Source organism: Oncorhynchus nerka, linkage group LG20 (genome assembly GCF_034236695.1).
Source record: "Oncorhynchus nerka isolate Pitt River linkage group LG20, Oner_Uvic_2.0, whole genome shotgun sequence".
In the NCBI taxonomy this organism is placed as follows: Eukaryota; Metazoa; Chordata; class Actinopteri; order Salmoniformes; family Salmonidae; genus Oncorhynchus; species Oncorhynchus nerka.
In genome coordinates, this window is record NC_088415.1 from 15,559,508 (window position 1) to 15,581,002 (window position 21,495).

A 21,495-nucleotide genomic window follows, 5' to 3' on the forward strand; every position below is an offset into this window, starting at 1 on the left:
GGTATTGAGGTCCTGGGTGGCAGGGAGCTCAGCCCCAGTGATGTACTGGGTGGTATGCAGTGCCCTCTGTAGCGGCTTGTGGATTTTAGGATCTGAGGGCCCATGCCTAATCTTTTCAGCCTCCTGAGGGGGAAGAGGTTCTGCTTTGCCCTCTTCACAACTGTGCGGGTGTGTGTGGATCATGTTAATTTCTTAGTGATGTGGAAACAGAGGAACTTGAAAGTCTCGACCCACTCCACTAGCCTGAAGCTGAAGCTGTGGAAACTCCAGTTCCAAGAATGTCAAAATCAGTGTCTTAAGGACCACATTAGACAGTGGGGATCAGTGTCCTTAAGGACAATATTAGACAGTGGGGATCAGTGTCCTTAAGGACAATATTAGACAGTGGTGATCAGTGTCCTTAAAGACCACATTAGACAGTGGTGATCAGTGTCCTTAAGGACCACATTAGACAGTGGTGATCAGTGTCCATTAGACAGGACAGATCAGTGTCCTTAAAGACCACATTAGACAGTGGGAATCAGTGTGATCAGTGTAAGGACCACATTAGACAGTGGGAATCAGTGTCCTTAAGGACCACATTAGACAGTGGGGATCAGTATCCTTAAGGACCACATTAGACAGTGGGAATCAGTGTCCATTAGACAGTGGAATCAGGACCACATTAGACAGTGGGGATTAGACAGTGGGAATCAGTGTCCTTAAGGACACATTAGACATAAGGACCACATTAGACAGTAGACAGTGGGAATCAGTGTCCTTAAGGACCACATTAGACAGTGGATCAGTGTCCTTAAGGACCACATTAGACAGTGGTGATCAGTGTCCTTAAGGACCACATTAGACAGTGGGAATCAGTGTCCTTAAGGACCACATTAGACAGTGGTGATCAGTGTCCTTAAGGACCACATTAGACAGTGGTGAATCAGTGTCCTTAAGGACCACATTAGACAGTGGGAATCAGTGTCCATTAAGTGGGATCAGTGTCCTTAAGGACCACATTAGACAGTGGTGATCAGTGTCCTTAAGGACCACATTAGACAGTGGGGATCAGTGTCCTTAAGGACCACATTAGACAGTGGGAATCAGTGGGACCACATTAGACAGTGTCAGACAGTGGAATCAGTGTCCTTAAGGACCACATTAGACAGTGGGAATCAGTGTCCTTAAGGACCACATTAGACAGTGGGACATTAGACAGTGGTGATCAGTCCTTAAGGACCACATTAGACAGTGACAGTGATCAGTGTCCTTAAGGACCACATTAGACATTGGGATCAGTGTCCTTAAGGACCACCAGTGGGATCAGTGTCATTAGACAGTGGTGATCAGTGTCCTTAAGGACCACATTAGACAGTGGGATCAGTGTCCTTAAGGACCACATTAGACAGATGTGTCCTTAAGGACCACATAGACAGTGGGAATCAGTGTCCTTAAGGACCACATTAGACAGTGGTGGACCACATTAGACAGTGGGATCAGTGTCCTTAAGGAGTGTCCTTAAGGCAGTGGGATCAGTGTCCCAGGACCACATTAGAGAAATGTCTCATCAACCATCAGACTGAAATGTCATCAACCATCAGACTGAATGTTAGCCACTTAAAGCTCCTTTACCCTCGTCCCTCCAGTGTGGAGAAAGACCCAGAGGGAAGGACCCAGACAGAACAGAGCCATCCTCAGATGTAGGTCATCAGGCCAAGCTAGCCATGGCGACGTGAAACTTTCCCAACATGCCCGAAAGCGTTCGCTCTCCTATCGCCTCATCTTCCGTGGATTGGCCTATCAGAGCTCTCGACTGGGTGGCATAATCACAACCATTAGCCTATCAAGATCTATCCAGGGGCTCTTGCTGCCTTTCCCACTTTCCCACCACTTTCCCTCCAAAGATTAACCCAAGATGGCCACTCTCAAACCAGTCTCTGACTCCAGGGGATAAGAACACAAGAGTCTGTGATTTAATTGGATTCATTTGTAAAATGGCTGTTGGAGATTTGGGCATTATCTATCCATGTACCCATGACTGGAATGCTAGCTCTCTCCCTCTTGGGCATTATCTACAGTATCTCTCCTCTGTGGTGGCTGTGGGGTGTATGAATGTTAGACCTAGGCTGTTCTCCTGCTTGTGATTCGTTTCTTATGTACATTAGATAATAATTCCAGTCTGTGTGTAACCCTAAAACCTGCTGAGGAAGAGAATCATTGATCAGATCTGTTAATGGCCCACATTTTCCTAATGATCCTAGTGATATAAAGAAACATGTCCCTATGACATAAACAACTCCTGATGGTAGAAATTAGCAACAAATGCATTCAATGGTAAGGGCCAAGGATGAGAGAAACTAGCTGTAACTCCATAAACTGGTTGTCCTGTCCTTGTCATTGTAATGCTCCTCCATCTCTTTGCCATAGCTGCATAATGGGTGTGAGTGTTCAGTGTCCTGTTCAGTGTCCTGTTCAGTGTCGTGCTGGTCTGCTGCTGGGGGCAGTTCGGGTACATTTATATATCTGCTCTGCTACATGGTTGTGTTGATATAAGGATGGATGGACATCAGACAACGTTTGTTCAACAGCGTAGAGGGGATTTACAGTTATGCTTTATGGACAGAGGGAGGGTGGGAGAGAGATATAGAGAGGAGGGAGACAGAGGAGATGGAGAGAGGCAGAACACAGAAACACAGTTTGAGACAGATTCAGAGAGACCCTTGAACTGAATGGAGTAGTACACTACTACTAACAGTGAGTCAGCAGAACTTATCAACAGAGAGCAGTTAACTGAGAGGATGAAGAATCAGGCGGAAGCTTTTAAAGCTAAATGGCTCCTCTGTTTACACCTCTATAAAGTCCTCTAAGAACATCTATCATTATCTCTGCAGGCATATCTCTAATTATCTCTGAGCACACTGTGTCTCAAGCCACATCTCTCTCTCATCTGGAAATGGAGATGTGGAGATAGTTAAAAGCAGGAAATTGAAGAATAAAGCCACGGGTGGAACACGTATTAGTCAGCTGGATCAGGCCAGTTTATATATTAGTCAGCTGGATCAGGCCAGTTTATGTATTAGTCAGCTGGATCAGGCCAGTTTATGTATTAGTCAGCTGGATCAGGCCAGTTTATGTATTAGTCAGTTGGATCAGGCCAGTTTATTGTGGTCCTTTTATTTCTGTGCACTTCACTTCAAAGTATGCCTCTTGTTTTGGTATGTCTTGTAAACCTTCATTATGTTATGTCTCCCAGTCACTGACCTCTTATGAACACAGACATAGGGCATGTACTGTATTTATGAAGGACAAACTAACACTAACCTGACATTCACCTCTCTGCCCTCTCTCTCTCTCTAACACTAACCTGACATTCACCTCTCTGCCCTCTCACTCTCTCTAACACTAACCTGACATTCACCTCTCTGCCCTCTCACTCTCTCTAACACTAACCTGCCCTGCCCTCACTCTCTCTAACACTAACCTGACATTCACCTCTCTGCCCTCTCTCTCTCTCTAACACTAACCTGACATTCACCTCTCTGCCCTCTCTCTCTCTCTCTAACACTAACCTGACATTCACCTCTCTGCTCTCTCTCTCTCTCTCTCTAACACTAACCTGACATTCACCTCTCTGCCCTCTCTCTCTCTCTCTAACACTAACCTGACATTCACCTCTCTGCTCTCTCTCTAACACTAACCTGACATTCACCTCTCCTCTCTCTCTAACACTAACCTGACATTCACTCTCTCTAACACTAACCTGACATTCACCTCTCTGCCCTCTGACATTCACCTCTCTGCCCTCTCTCTCTCTAACACTAACCTGACATTCACTCTCTCTGACATTCACCCCTCTCTCTCTCTCTAACACTAACCTGACATTCACCTCTCTGCCCTCTCTCTCTCTCTAACACTAACCTGACATTCACCTCTCTGCCCTCTCTCACTCTCTCTAACACTAACCTGACATTCACCTCTCTGCCCTCTCTCTCTCTCTAACACTAACCTGACATTCACCTCTCTCTGCCCTCTCACTCTCTCTAACACTAACCTGACATTCACCTCTCTGCCCTCTCTCTCTCTCTCTAACACTAACCTGACATTCACCTCTCTGCCCTCTCTCTCTCTCTAACACTAACCTGACATTCACCTCTCTGCCCTCTCACTCTCTAACACTAACACATTCAACCTGACATTCACCTAACCTCATTCACCTCTCTGCCCTCTCTCTCTAACACTAACCTGACATTCACCTCTCTGCCCTCTCTCTCTCTCTCTAACACTAACCTGACATTCACCTCTCTGCCCTCTCTCTCTCTCTAACACTAACCTGACATTCACCTCTCTGCCCTCTCACTCTCTCTAACACTAACCTGACATTCACCTCTCTGCCCTCTCTCTCTCTCTAACACTAACCTGACATTCACCTCTCTCTGCCCCTCTCTCTCTCTCTAACACTAACCTGACATTCACCTCTCTGCCATTCACCTCTAACACTAACCTGACATTCCCTCTCTCTGCCCCCTCTCTCTAACACTAACCTGACACATTCACCTCTCTGCCCTCTGCCCTCTCTCTAACACTAACCTGACATTCCCTCTCTGCCCTCTCACTCTCTCTAACACTAACCTGACATTCACCTCTCTCTCTGCCCTCTCTCTGCCCTCTCAACACTAACCTGACATTCACCTCTCTCTCCTCTCTCACTAACCTGACACACCTCTCTGCCCTCTCTCTCTTTCTAACAACTGACTGACATTCACCTCTCTGCCCTCTCACTCTCTCTAACACTAACCTGACATTCACCTCTCTGCCCTCTCACTCTCTCTAACACTAACCTGACATTCACTTCTCTGCCCTCTCTCTCTCTCTCTAACACTAACCTGACATTCACCTCTCTGCCCTCTCACTCTCTCTAACACTAACCTGACATTCACCTCTCTCTGCCCTCTCACCCTCTCTAACACTAACCTGACATTCACCTCTCTGCCCTCTCACTCTCTCTAACACTAACCTGACATTCACCTCTCTGCCCTCTCACTCCCTCTAACACTAACCTGACATTCACCTCTCTGCCCTCTCACTCTCTCTAACACTAAACTGACATTCTCCTCTCTCTGCCCTCTCACCCCCTCTAACACTAACCTGACATTCACCTCTCTGCCCTCTCACTCTCTCTAACACTAACCTGACATTCACCTCTCTGCCCTCTCACTCCCTCTAACACTAACCTGACATTCACCTGACATTCACCTCTCTGCCCTCTCTCTGCCCTCTTTCTCTCTTCAGATAGAGAATCTTTTGGAGCAGTTAAAGGACAAGGACAAGCAGCTGACGGGTCTGAGAGACAGAGTCAAGGGTCTCCAGACTGACTCCAGCAACACAGACACAGCACTGACCACGCTGGAGGAGGCCCTGTCTGAAAAGGTATGCTAGGCCGGGAGGACGGCAGAAGGAAACAGTTGAAGAAAAGTAGGATAGCAGAAAAGAGAGAGGGGGATAGAGAGACAACGGTATTGAGAGAACGACAGAGTAGGAAAAAGAGGAGGGAGTCTCCAGCATCATAGACTGGACAGCGAGTATGAGAAGGAGAAAGACTAGTGTGAAGTGACAGAATTCCTTCCAGATAGAAAGGGATATAGATAGATTGTCTGTAGATGAAGGACAGGATCCATGCTGAGTGTAAAGGATGTTTACTCATTCTCTCTACAGTTAGTGTGATGTCATAGACAGGTTTTAACTGTCCCTGCTCACATAGTCAGACCACCTCACTGTTGCTGACCACATATACATCAACTCAGACTGATAGATATACAATGGAACAGATGCAGGGAAACCCCAGAGCCTCTGTATCTCCACGACGACTATAGAGATTGAGGATGAGGATACGAGTGGTTATGATTGGAGATGGATGATCAACTCATATGTTATTTGTCACATGTGTCGAGTACAACAACCTCACAGTGAAATGCTTACTTACAAGCCATTAACCAACAATGCAGTTTTATGAAGATTTAAAAAAAAATATATATTTAACAAATAATTAAGGAGCAACAATAAAATAACAGTGTTGAGGCTATATACAGAGAGTTCCAGTACAGAGTCAATGTGCGGGGGCACCGGTTAATTGAGGTAATTTGATCATGTAGGTAGAGGTAAAGGGACTATGCATGGATAACAAACAGAATAGCTTCAGCATAAAAATGGGGGGTAGGGACAATGCAAATATTCCGGGTAGCCATTTTTAACTGTTCAAGAGTTATGGCATGGTGGTAGAAGCTGTTAAGAGGCCTTTTTGTCCTAGACTTGGCGCTCCGGTACCGCTTGCCGTGCGGTAGTAGAGAGAACAGTCTACGACTGGGGTGGCTGGAGTCCTTGGCAATTTTTTGGGCCTTCCTCTGACACCGCCTGGTATAGAGGTCCTGGATGGCAGGACCGTACTGGGCCGTACGCACTACCCTCTGTAGTGCCTTGTGGTAGGAGGCCGAGCAGTTACCATACCAGGCGGTGATGCAACCATTCAGGATACACTCTAATTTTTGAGGATCTGGGGGCCCATGGTGTTGAATGCTAAGCTGTAGTCAATGAATAGCATTCTCACAGGTGTTCATTTTGTCCAGGTGGGAAAGGGCAGTGTGGAGTGCAATAGAGATTGCATCATCTGTGGATCTGTTGGGGCGGTATGCAAATTGGAGTGGGTCTAGGTTTTCTGGGATAATGCTGTTGATGTGAGCCATGACCAGCCTTTCAATGCACTTCATGGCTACAGACGTGAGTGCTACGGGTCGGTAGTCATTTAGGCAGGTTACCTTAGTGTTCTTGGGCACCGGGACAATGGTGGTCTGCTTGAATGGTGGGTTATTTCAGACTCGGTCAGGGACAGGTTGAAAATGTCAGTGAAGACACTTGCAGGCTGGTCAGCGCATGCTCTGAGTACACATCCTGGTAATTCGTCTGGCACTGCGGCCTTGTGAATGTTGACCTGATCACATAGTCGTCCGGATCAGCTGATGCTCTCATGCATGATTCAGTGTTGCTTGCCTCAAAGCGAGCATAAAAGTTATTTAGCTCGTCTGGTAGGCTTGTGTCGCAGGGCAGCTTGTAGCTGTGCTTCCCTTTGTAGTCCGTAATAGTTTGCAAGCTCTGCCACACCTGACGAGCGTCTGAGCCGGTGTAGTAGGATTCAATCTTAGCCCTGTATTGATGCTTTGCCTGTTTGATGGTTCGTCAGAGGGCATAGCAGGATATCTTATAAGCATCCGGGTTAGAGTCTCCCTCCTTGAAAGTGGCAGCTCTACCCTTCAGCTCAGTGCGGATGTTGCCTGTAATCCATGGCTTCTGTTTGGGGTATGTACATACAGTCACTGTGGGGACAACGTCATCGATGCAGTTATGATGTGGTGTACTCCTCAATGCCATCGGAAGAATCCCGGAACACATTCCAGTCTGTGCTATCCGGGTAGACTGCGTAGAGCAAAACAGTCTTGTAGCTTAGCATTTGCGTCCTCTGACCACTTCCTGCTTTAGTTTTTGCTTCATAAGCAGGAATCAGGAGGATAGAGTTATGGTCAGATTTGCCAAATGGTGGGCGAGTTACAAACAACGCGAAAAAAATTAACAAAATAGCGCAGTTGGTTAGGAGCACATAAAACGGCAGCCATCCCCACCGGCGCCATTCTTTGGCTATGGAGGGGATGATGACGATGATGAAGACTCCATCACATTAGGTTAGATTCCTGACTTAATTTTTTTTCAAGGGAAACCAATACATTTTTGAGACAGTTCCATCACTTACAAAGTCACCATCTCGACCTAACCGATGGCTTTGTAGAGTTGTATAGGGCAAGGTAGAGCTGTGTAGAGCAATGTAGGGCTGGGTAGGGCCGGGTAGGCTGTGTAGAGCTATGTAGGGCTGGGTAGGGCCAGGTAGACTGTGTAGGGCTATGTAGGGCCGGGTAGGCTGTGTAGGGCTATGTAGGGCTGGGTAGGGCCAGGTAGACTGTGTAGGGCTATGTAGGGCCGGGTAGGCTGTGTAGAGCTATATAGGGCTGGGTAGGGCCAGGTAGACTGTGTAGAGCTATATAGGGCTGGGTAGGGCCAGGTAGACTGTGTAGGGCTATATAGGGCTGGGTAGGGCCAGGTAGACTGTGTAGGGCTGGGAAGGGCCGGGTAGACTGTGTAGGGCAGTGTAGGGTTGAGAAGGCTATCTACGGCTCTGTAGGCTTGAGAATGACTCCATTGAGCCCTCCATTGAGTTACAGTGCATCTGTGTGTGTTGGTCTGGCTAAGTGGATGAGATGGATGCTAATTGTTGGTTCTAAACAGACTGAGTTTGTTTTCTCTGGGTTGGTTGGTGAGAGAACAGCTGTTGTTCATAAGACCTCACCTCAGCGTTAGTCAGTTAGCCCTCCCCACAGCCGGCGCTATGCTAGCGCCACACATGAATCACCTTTCAGGTCAACACAGGCTTTTATTTTAGCTAATTGTTTTCGCTAAAGGTTGCCGTGTGGGATACTTATCCAATAAAAAGGCTTAATTTTCCAGAATTCAGGTTGAACAAGTCACTTTCCGGTTACATGGAAAGTCTTACTCAACCAGGACAACATTCCGATGTGTATTTTTTTTGTTTTCTCCTTTGAAAGCGGCGTGTTTTTCCTTCTATACACAAACACTGAGCGATATGTTTATGTATTTACAACGACAGCTAAGGACTTCTCATGATTTCTAAACATCATCTGTTGATGTTACAAGGGCATTGCTCAACTGACAGTGGTCATTCCTAACGTCGTCATCGCCACCCTCATCATCATCATCATCATCGTGGTCATGGTTTTCAGTGTAGATGAGGGTGTGTTGTGGAGGACTGGTGTGGACCACTAAAGATAATTGTGAAGGGCAGTATGGAGAGATGGGACCATGCTCACCTTTGTTCCACATGTTTAACAATGGCTGCCAGGGGTTAGCGCTGCGTGGTGTGTGTGTGTGTTTGTATATGAGTGTGTGTGTGTTTGATGGAGGTTGAGTGTGATTGGCTGGGCTGAGGTGTATCCTGGTCTGCCAAGTGTAAACTCATGTCAGGAACTGACGGAAGAGAGGCAATGCAAACATCCTAAGTGGAACCGGACAAGACAGGCAATGGTGTTCTGCATTTGGTTCTGTTTTATGAGATGCTGCAGTAGGCTTTGTCCAGTCACCCTCAGCTGTGTTCCAATACTCATACTAACCGCACTAACAGCACTACTTGTGATGGAAATTGATTATGTAGTATGCTTATTGGTCATAGTATGGATATAGTTAGTATGCTTATTGGTCATAGTATGGATATACAGTGCCTTGCGAAAGTATTCGGCCCCCTTGAACTTTGCGACCTTTTGCCACATTTCAGGCTTCAAACATAAAGATATAAAACTGTGTTTTTTTGTGAAGAATCAACAACAAGTGGGACACAATCATGAAGTGGAACGACATTTATTGGATATTTCAAACTTTTTTAACAAATCAAAAACTGAAAAATTGGGCGTGCAAAATTATTCAGCCCCCTTAAGTTAATACTTTGTAGCGCCACCTTTTGCTGCGATTACAGCTGTAAGTCGCTTGGGGTATGTCTCTATCAGTTTTGCACATCGAGAGACTGAATTTTTTTCCCATTCCTCCTTGCAAAACAGCTCGAGCTCAGTGAGGTTGGATGGAGAGCATTTGTGAACAGCAGTTTTCAGTTCTTTCCACAGATTCTCGATTGTATTCAGGTCTGGACTTTGACTTGGCCATTCTAACACCTGGATATGTTTATTTTTGAACCATTCCATTGTAGATTTTGCTTTATGTTTTGGATCATTGTCTTGTTGGAAGACAAATCTCCGTCCCAGTCTCAGGTCTTTTGCAGACTCCATCAGGTTTTCTTCCAGAATGGTCCTGTATTTGGCTCCATCCATCTTCCCATCAATTTTAACCAGCTTCCCTGTCCCTGCTGAAGAAAAGCAGGCCCAAACCATGATGCTGCCACCACCATGTTTGACAGTGGGGATGGTGTATTCAGGGTGATGAGCTGTGTTGCTTTTACGCCAAACATAACGTTTTGCATTGTTGCCAAAAAGTTCAATTTTGGTTTCATCTGACCAGAGCACCTTCTTCCACATGTTTGGTGTGTCTCCCAGGTGGCTTGTGGCAAACTTTAAACGACACTTTTTATGGATATCTTTAAAATAAATGGCTTTCTTCTTGCCACTCTTCCATAAAGGCCAGATTTGTGCAATATACGACTGATTGTTGTCCTATGGACAGAGTGTCCCACCTCAGCTGTAGATCTCTGCAGTTCATCCAGAGTGATCATGGGCCTCTTGGCTGCATCTCTGATCAGTCTTCTCCTTGTATGAGCTGAAAGTTTAGAGGGACGGCCAGGTCTTGGTAGATTTGCAGTGGTCTGATACTTCTTCCATTTCAATATTATCGCTTGCACAGTGCTCCTTGGGATGTTTAAAGCTTGGGAAATCTTTTTGTATCCAAATCCGGCTTTAAACTTCTTCACAACAGTATCTCGGACCTGCCTGGTGTGTTCCTTGTTCTTCATGATGCTCTCTGCGCTTTTAACGGACCTCTGAGACTATCACAGTGCAGGTGCATTTATACGGAGACTTGATTACACACAGGTGGATTGTATTTATCATCATTAGTCATTTAGGTCAACATTGGATCATTCAGAGATCCTCACTGAACTTCTGGAGAGAGTTTGCTGCACTGAAAGTAAAGGGGCTGAATAATTTTGCACGCCCAATTTTTCAGTTTTTGATTTGTTAAAAAGTTTGAAATATCCAATAAATGTCGTTCCACTTCATGATTGTGTCCCACTTGTTGTTGATTCTTCACAAAAAAAATACAGTTTTATATCTTTATGTTTGAAGCCTGAAATGTGGCAAAAGGTCGCAAAGTTCAAGGGGGCACTGTAGTTATACTTTTGGCCATAGTATGGATATAGTTAGTATGCTTACTGTATGGATATAGTATGCTTATTGGCCATAGTATGGATATAGTTAGTATGCTTATTGGTCATAGTATGGATATAGTTAGTATGCTTATATAGTTAGTATGGATATGGATATAGTATGGATATAGTTAGTATGGATATGGATATAGTATGGATATGGATAGTTAGTATGGGATATGGATATAGTATGGATATAGTTAGTATGGATATGGATATAGTATGGATATAGGTATGGATATGGATATAGTATGGATATGGGATGGTAGTTAGTATGGATATGGATATAGTATGGATATAGTTAGTATGGATATGGATATAGTTAGTATGGATATGGATATGGATATAGTTAGTATGGATATAGTTAGTATGGATATGGATATAGTATGGATATATAGATATGGATATAGTTAGTATGGATATAGTTAGTATGGATATGGATATAGTATGGATATAGTATGGATATAGTTAGTATGGATATGGATATAGTATGGATATAGTTAGTATGGATATGGATATAGTATGGATATAGTTAGTATGGATATGGATATAGTATGGATATGGATATAGTATGGATATGGATATAGTTAGTATGGATATGGATATAGTATGGATATAGTTAGTATGGATATGGATATAGTATGGATATAGATATAGTATGGATATGGATATAGTTAGTATGGATATGGATATAGTATGGATATAGTTAGTATGGATATGGATATAGTATGGATATAGTTAGTATGGATATGGATATAGTATGGATATAGTTAGTATGGATATGGATATAGTATGGATATAGTTAGTATGGATATGGATATAGTATGGATATAGTTAGTATGGATATGGATAGTTAGTAGTATAGTATGGATATGGATATATAGTATGGATATAGTTAGTATGGATATGGATATAGTATGGATATAGTTAGTATGGATATGGATATAGTATGGATATGGATATAGTTAGTATGGATATGGATATAGTATGGATATAGTTAGTATGGATATGGATATAGTATGGATATAGTTAGTATGGATATGGATATAGTATGGATATGGAGTATAGTATGGATATGGATATATATGGATATAGTATGGATATGGATATGGATATGGTATGGATATGGATGTAGTTAGTATGGATATGGATATAGTATGGATATATAGTTAGTATGGATATGGATATAGTATGGATATAGTTAGTATGGATATGGATTAGTATGGATATATGGTATATAGTATGGATATAGTTAGTATGGATATGGATATAGTATGGATATAGTTAGTATGGATATGGATATAGTATGGATATGGATATAGTATGGATATGGATATAGTATGGTTAGTATGGATATGGATAGTAGATATAGTATGGATATGTTAGTATGGATATGGATATATGGATATGGATAGTTAGTATGGATATGGATATAGTATGGATAGTTAGTATGGATATGGATATAGATATGGATATAGTTAGTATGGATATGGTATATATAGATATGGATATGGATATAGTTAGTATGGATATGGATATAGTATGGATATGGATAGTTAGTATGGATATGGATATAGTTAGTATGGATATGGATATAGTTAGTATGGATATGGATATATAGTATGGTATGGATATAGTTAGTATGGATATGGATAGTATGGAGTTAGTATGGATATAGTTAGTATGGATATGGATATAGTATGGATATGGATGTTAGTATGGATTTATAGTATGGGATATAGGATATAGTATGGATATAGTTAGTATATGGATAGTAGATATAGTATGGATATGGATATAGTATGGATATGGTTATATGGATATAGTATGGTATGGATATGGATATATGGTATGGATATGGATATATATGGATATAGTATGGATAGTTAGTATGGATATGGATATAGTATGGATATATAATTAGTATGGATATGGATATAGTATGGATATAGTTAGTATGGATATGGATGGATATAGTTAGTATGGATATGGATATATGGTATGGATATGGATATGGATATAGTTAGTATGGATATGGATATAGTATGGGAGTTAGTATGGATATGGATATAGTATGGATATAGTATGGGATATGGATATAGTTAGTATGGATATGGATATAGTATGGATATAGTTAGTATGGATATGGATATGGTATGGATATGGATATAGTTAGTATGGATATGGATATAGTATGGATATAGATTAGTATGGATATGGATAGTTAGTATGGATATAGTTAGTATGGATATAGTTAGTATGGATATGGATATAGTATGGATATGGTATGGATATGGATATAGTATGGATATAGTTAGTATGGATATGGATATAGTATAGTATGGATATAGTTAGTATGGATATGGATATAGTATGGATATGGATATAGTATGGATATGGATATAGTATGGATATAGTATGGATATGGATATAGTTAGTATGGATATGGATATAGTATGGATATAGTTAGTATGGATATGGATATAGTATGGATATAGTTAGTATGGATATGGATATAGTATGGATATAGTTAGTATGGATATGGATATAGTATGGATATAGTTAGTATGGATATGGATATAGTATGGATATAGTTAGTATGGATATGGATAGTATAGTATATATGGATATAGTATGGATATGGATGTAGTTAGTATGGATATGGATATAGATTAGTAGTTAGTATGGAGTATGGATATAGTTAGTATGGATATGGATGGTATATGGATATAGTTGGTATGGATATGGATATAGTATGGATATGGATGTAGTTAGATATAGTATGGATATGGATATAGTTAGTATGGATATGGATATAGTATGGATATAGTTAGTATGGATATGGATTAGTATGGATATAGTTAGTATGGATATGGATGTAGTATGGATATGGATGGATATGGTTAGTATGGATATGGTATGGATATGGATATAGTATGGATATGGATATAGTATGGATATGGATGTTAGTTAGTATGGATATGGATATAGTTAGTATGGATATGGATATAGTATGGATATGGATATAGTTAGTATGGATATGGATATATATATGGATATAGTATGGATATGGATATAGTTATATGGATATGGTATTAGTATGGATATGGATATAGTTAGTATGGATATGGATGTAGTTAGTATGGATATGGATGTAGTTAGTATGGATATGGATATAGTTAGTAGATATGGATATATGGATAGTTAGTATGGATATGGATATAGTTAGTATGGATATGGATATATAGTTAGTATGGATATGGATATAGTTAGATATGGATATATTTAGTATGGATATGGATATAGTTAGTATGGATATGGATATAGTATGGATATGGATATGTTAGTATGGATATGGATATAGTTAGTATGGATATAGTATGGATATGGATATAGTATGGATTTATATGGATATAGTTAGTATGGATATGGATATGGATATATGGTATGGATATAGTATGGATATAGTTAGTATGGATATGGATATAGTATATGGATATAGTATGGATATGGTATGGATATAGTTAGATATGGATATGGATATAGTTAGTATGGATATGGATATAGTATGGATATGGATATAGTTAGTAGTATGGATATAGTTAGTATGGATATGGATATAGTTAGTATGGATATGGATATAGTATGGATATGGATATAGATATGGATATGGATATATAGTATGGATATAGTTAGGATATGGATATAGTAGTATGGATATAGTTAGTATGGATATGGATATAGATATGGATATAGTTAGTATGGATATGGATATAGTTAGTATGGATATAGTTAGTATGGATATAGTATGGAGTATATATGGTATGGATATGGATATAGTTAGTATGGGATATGGATATAGTTAGTATGGATATATGGATATGGATATAGTTAGTATGGATATAGTTAGTATGGATATGGATATAGTATGGATATAGTTAGTATGGATATGGGTATGGATATAGTTAGTATGGATATGTATGGATATAGTATGGATATAGTTAGTATGGATATGGATATAGTATGGATATATAGTTAGTATATGGTATGGATATAGTTAGTATGGATATGGATATAGTATATATAGTTAGTATGGATATAGTTAGTATGGATATGGATATAGTATGGATATAGTTAGTATGGATATGATATAGTATATGGAGTATATAGTTAGTATGGATATGGATATAGTATGGATATGGATAGTTAGTATGGATATGGATAGTATGGATATGGATATAGTTAGTATGGATATGGATATAGTATGGATATGGATATGGTAGTTAGTATGGATATGGATATAGTTAGTATGGATATGGATATAGTTAGTATGGATATGGATATAGTATGGATATGGATAGTTAGTATGGATATGGATATAGTTAGTATGGATATGGATATAGTATGGATATGGATATAGTTAGTATGGATATGGATATAGTTAGTATGGATATGGATATAGTATGGATATGGATATAGTATGGATATGGATATAGTATGGATATGGATGTAGTTAGTATGGATATGGATATAGTATGGATATAGTTAGTATGGATATGGATATAGTTGGTATGGATATGGATATAGTATGGATATGGATATAGTATGGATATAGTTAGTATGGATATGGATATAGTATGGATATGGATATAGTTAGTATGGATATGGATGTAGTTAGTATGGATATGGATGTAGTTAGTATGGATATGGATATATAGTATGGATATGATATAGTATGGATATGGATATAGTTAGTATGGATATGGATATAGTTAGTATGGATATGGATATAGTATGGATATGGATATAGTATGGATATGGATGTAGTTAGTATGGATATGGATATAGTTAGTATGGATATGGATGTAGTTAGTATGGATATGGATGTAGTTAGTATGGATATGGATATAGTTAGTATGGATATGGATATAGTATGGATATGGATGTAGTTAGTATGGATATGGATATAGTTAGTATGGATATGGATATAGTTAGTATGGATATGGATATAGTATGGATATGGATATAGTTAGTATGGATATGGATATAGTTAGTATGGATATGGATATAGTATGGATATGGATGTAGTTAGTATGGATTTAGTTAGTATGGATATAGTTAGTATGGATATGGATATAGTATGGATATGGATGTAGTTAGTATGGATATAGTTAGTATGGATATAGTTAGTATGGATATGGATATAGTTAGTATGGATATGGAGTTAGTATGGATATGGATATAGTTAGTATGGATATGGATATAGTATGGATATAGTTAGTATGCTTATTGGTCATAGTATGGATATAGTTAGTATGGATATGGATATAGTATGGATATGGATGTAGTTAGTATGGATATAGTTAGTATGGATATGGATATAGTATGGATATGGATATAGTATGGATATAGTTAGTATGGATATGGATATAGTATGGATATGGATATAATTAGTATGCATATGGATATAGTATGGATATAGTTAGTATGGATATGGATATAGTATGGATATAGTTAGTATGGATATGGATATAGTATGGATATAGTTAGTATGGATATAGTATGGATATAGTTAGTATGGATATGGATATAGTATGGATATAGTTAGTATGGATATGGATATAGTATGGATATAGTTAGTATGGATATGGATATAGTATGGATATAGTTAGTATGGATATGGATATGTGGTATGGATATAGTTAGTATGGAGTATGGATATAGTTAGTATGGTATGGATATGGATATAGTTAGTATGGATATAGTTAGTATGGATATGGATGTAGTATGGATATAGTTAGTATGGATATGGATATAGTATGGATAAAGTTAGTATGGATATGGATATAGTATGAATATAGTTAGTATGGATATGGATATATAGTATGGATATAGTATGGATATAGTTAGTATGGATATGGTATGGTATGGATATAGTTAGTATGGATATGGATATAGGATATAGTTAGTATGGATATGGATAGTTAGTATGGATATGGGATGATATAGTTAGTATGGATATGGATATAGTTAGTATGGATATGGATATAGTATGGATATGGATATAGTTAGTATGGATATGGATATAGTTAGTATGGATATGGATATAGTTAGTATGGATATGGATAGTATAGTATGGATATAGTTAGTATGGATATGGATATAGTATGGATATGGATATGGATATAGTATGGATATGGATATAGTTAGTATGGATATGGATATAGTTAGTATGGATATGGATATAGTATGGATATGGATATAGTTAGTATGGATATGGATGTAGTTAGTATGGATATGGATATAGTTAGTATGGATATGGATGTAGTTAGTATGGATATGGATGTAGTTAGTATGGATATGGATATAGTTAGTATGGATATGGATATAGTATGGATATGGATGTAGTTAGTATGGATATGGATATAGTTAGTATGGATATGGATATAGTTAGTATGGATATGGATATAGTATGGATATGGATATAGTTAGTATGGATATGGATATAGTTAGTATGGATATGGATATAGTATGGATATGGATATAGTTAGTATGGATATGGATATAGTTAGTATGGATATGGATATAGTATGGATATGGATGTAGTTAGTATGGATTTAGTTAGTATGGATATAGTTAGTATGGATATGGATATAGTATGGATATAGTTAGTATGGATATAGTTAGTATGGATATGGATATAGTATGGATATAGTTAGTATGGATATGGATATAGTATGGATATAGTTAGTATGCTTATTGGTCATAGTATGGATATAGTTAGTATGGATATGGATATAGTATGGATATGGATGTAGTTAGTATGGCTATGGATATAGTATGGATATAGTTAGTATGGATATGGATATAGGATGGATATGGATATAGTTAGTATGCATATGGATATAGTATGGATATAGTTAGTATGGATATGGGTATGGATATAGTTAGTATGGATATGGATATATGGATATGGATATATGGATATAGTTGGATATAGTATGGATATAGGATATATATGGATATAGTATGGATATGGATATAGTTAGTATGGATATGGATATGGATATAGTTAGTATGGATATGGATATAGTATGGATATGGATATAGATTAGTATATGGATATGGATATATATGGATATAGTTTATGGATATGGATATGGATATAGTTAGTATGGATATGGATATAGTTAGTATGGATATGGATATAGTTAGTATGGATATGGGATGGATATAAAGTTAGTATGGATATGGATATAGTATGGTATGATAATATAGTTAGTATGGATATGGATATAGTATGGATATAGTTAGTATGGATATAGTTAGTATGGATATGGATAGTATGGATATAGTTAGTATGGATATGGATATAGTATGGATATGGATATAGTATGGATATGGATAGTAGTATGGATATAGTTAGTATGGATATGGGATATAGTATGGATATAGTTATGGTATGGATATGGATATAGTTAGTATATAGTTAGTATGGATATGGATATATATGGATATGGATTAGTATGGATATGGATATAGTATGAATATAGTTAGTATGGATATGGATATAGTATGGATATAGTTAGTATGGATATGGATATAGTTATGGATATGGATATATATGGATATAGTTAGTATGGATATGGTTAGTATGGATATGGATATTGTATGGATATGGATATAGTTAGTATGGATATGGATAGTATGGATATGGATAGTAGTTAGTATGGATATGGATATAGTTAGTATGGATATGGATATAGTATGGATATAGTTAGTATGGATATGGATGTAGTATGGATATAGTTGTTAGTATGGTATGGATATGGATGGATAGTATGGATATAGTTAGTATGGATATGGATATAGTATGGATATAGTTAGTATGGATATGGATATAGTATAGTATGGATATGGATATAGTATGGATATGGATGTAGTTAGTATGGATATGGGTTAGTATGGATATGGATATAGTATGGATATGGATGTAGTTAGTATGGATATGGGATATAGTTAGTATGGATATGGATATAGTATGGATATGGATATAGTTAGTATGGATATGGATATAGTTAGTATGGATATGGATGTAGTTAGTATGGATATGGATGTAGTTAGTATGGATATGGATATAGTTAGTATGGATATGGATATAGTATGGATATGGATGTAGTTAGTATGGATATGGATATAGTTAGTATGGATATGGATATAGTTAGTATGGATATGGATATAGTATGGATATGGATATAGTTAGTATGGATATGGAAATAGTATGGATATAGTTAGTATGGATATGGATATAGTATGGATATAGTTAGTATGGATATGGATACAGTATGGATATAGTTAGTATGGATATGGATATAGTATGGATATAGTTAGTATGGATATGGATATAGTATGGATATAGTTAGTATGGATATGGATATAGTATGGATATAGTTAGTATGGATATGGATATAGTATGGATATAGTTAGTATGGATATGGATATAGTATGGATATAGTTAGTATGGATATGGATTAGTATGGATATGGTATGGATATGGATATAGTATGGATATAGTTAGTATGGATATGGATATATATAGTATGGATATAGTTAGTATGGATATGGATATAGTATGGATATAGTTAGTATGGATATGGATATAGTATGGATATAGTTAGTATGGATATGGATATAGTATGGATATAGTTAGTATGGATATGGATATAGTATGGATATAGTTAGTATGGATATGGATAGTAGTATGGATATAGTTAGTATGGATATGGATATAGTATGGATATAGTTAGTATGGATATGTATGTATATGGATATAGTTAGTATGGATATGGATATAGTATGGATATAGGATATGGATATGGATATAGTATGGATATAGTTAGTATGGATATGGATATAGTATGGATATAGTTAGTATGGATATATAGTATGAATATAGTTAGTATGGATATGGATATAGTATGGATATAGTTAGTATGGATATGGATATAGTATGGATATAGTTAGTATGGATATGGATATAGTATGGATATAGTTAGTATGGATATGGATATAGTATGGATATGGATATAGTATGGATATGGATGTAGTTAGTATGGATATGGATTTAGTATGGATATAGTTAGTATGGATATGGATGTAGTATGGATATAGTTGGTATGGATATGGATATAGTATGGATATAGTTAGTATGGATATGGATATAGTTAGTATGGATATGGATATAGTATGGATATAGTATGGATATGGATATTGTATGGATATGGATATAGTTAGTATGGATATGGATATAGTTAGTATGGATATGGATGTAGTTAGTATGGATATGGATATAGTTAGTATGGATATGGATATAGTTAGTATGGATATGGATATAGTATGGATGTATAGTTAGTATGGATATGGATATAGTATGGATATGGATATAGTTAGTATGGATATGGATATTAGTATGGATATGGATAGTTAGTATGGATATGGATATAGTTAGTATGGATATGGATATAGTATGGATATGGATATAGTTAGTATGGATATAGTTAGTATGGATATGGATATAGTATGGATATGGATGTAGTATATGGATATAGTTATATGGATATGGATTAGTATGGATATGGATAGTTATATGGATATAGTATGGATATAGTTAGTATGGATATAGTTAGGATTGGTATAGTATGGATATAGTTAGTATGGATATGGATATAGTATGGATATGGATGTAGTTAGTATGGATATGGATATAGTATGGATATAGTTAGTATGGATATGGATATAGTATGGATATGGATATAGTTAGTATGGATATGGATATAGTATGGATATAGTTAGTATGGATATGGATATAGTATGGATATAGTTAGTATGGATATAGTATGGATATAGTTAGTATGGATATAGTATGGATATAGTTAGTATGGATATGGATATAGTATGGATATAGTTAGTATGGATATGGATATAGTATGGATATAGTTAGTATGGATATGGATATAGTATGGATATAGTTAGTATGGATATGGATACAGTATGAATATAGTTAGTATGGATATGGATATAGTATGGATATAGTTAGTATGGATATGGATATAGTATGGATATAGTTAGTATGGATATGGATATAGTATGGATATAGTTAGTATGGATATGGATATAGTATGAATATAGTTAGTATGGATATGGATATAGTATGGATATAGTTAGTATGGATATGGATATAGTATGGATATAGTTAGTATGGATATGGATATAGTATGGATATAGTTAGTATGGATATGGATATAGTATGGATATGGATATAGTTAGTATGGATATGGATATAGTATGGATATAGTTAGTATGGATATGGATATAGTATGGATATAGTTAGTATGGATATGGATATAGTATGGATATGGATATAGTATGGATATGGATGTAGTTAGTATGGATATGGATGTAGTTAGTATGGATATGGATATAGTATGGATATGGATGTAGTTAGTATGGATATGGATATAGTTAGTATGGATATG

At 37.6% G+C, this 21,495-nt stretch overlaps 1 protein-coding gene across 1 annotated transcript in view; it reads left to right on the top strand.

Annotated features, from left to right (window-relative positions):
* The window catches only part of LOC115123110 (ERC protein 2-like), a 513,551-nt gene that overhangs the window by 156,455 nt on the left and 335,601 nt on the right, over positions 1–21,495 (top strand). The window contains exon 9 of the mRNA XM_065005262.1: positions 5,272–5,409. Within this exon, the coding sequence (XP_064861334.1) occupies positions 5,272–5,409 (138 nt within the window). The remainder of the gene's footprint in view (positions 1–5,271; positions 5,410–21,495) is intronic.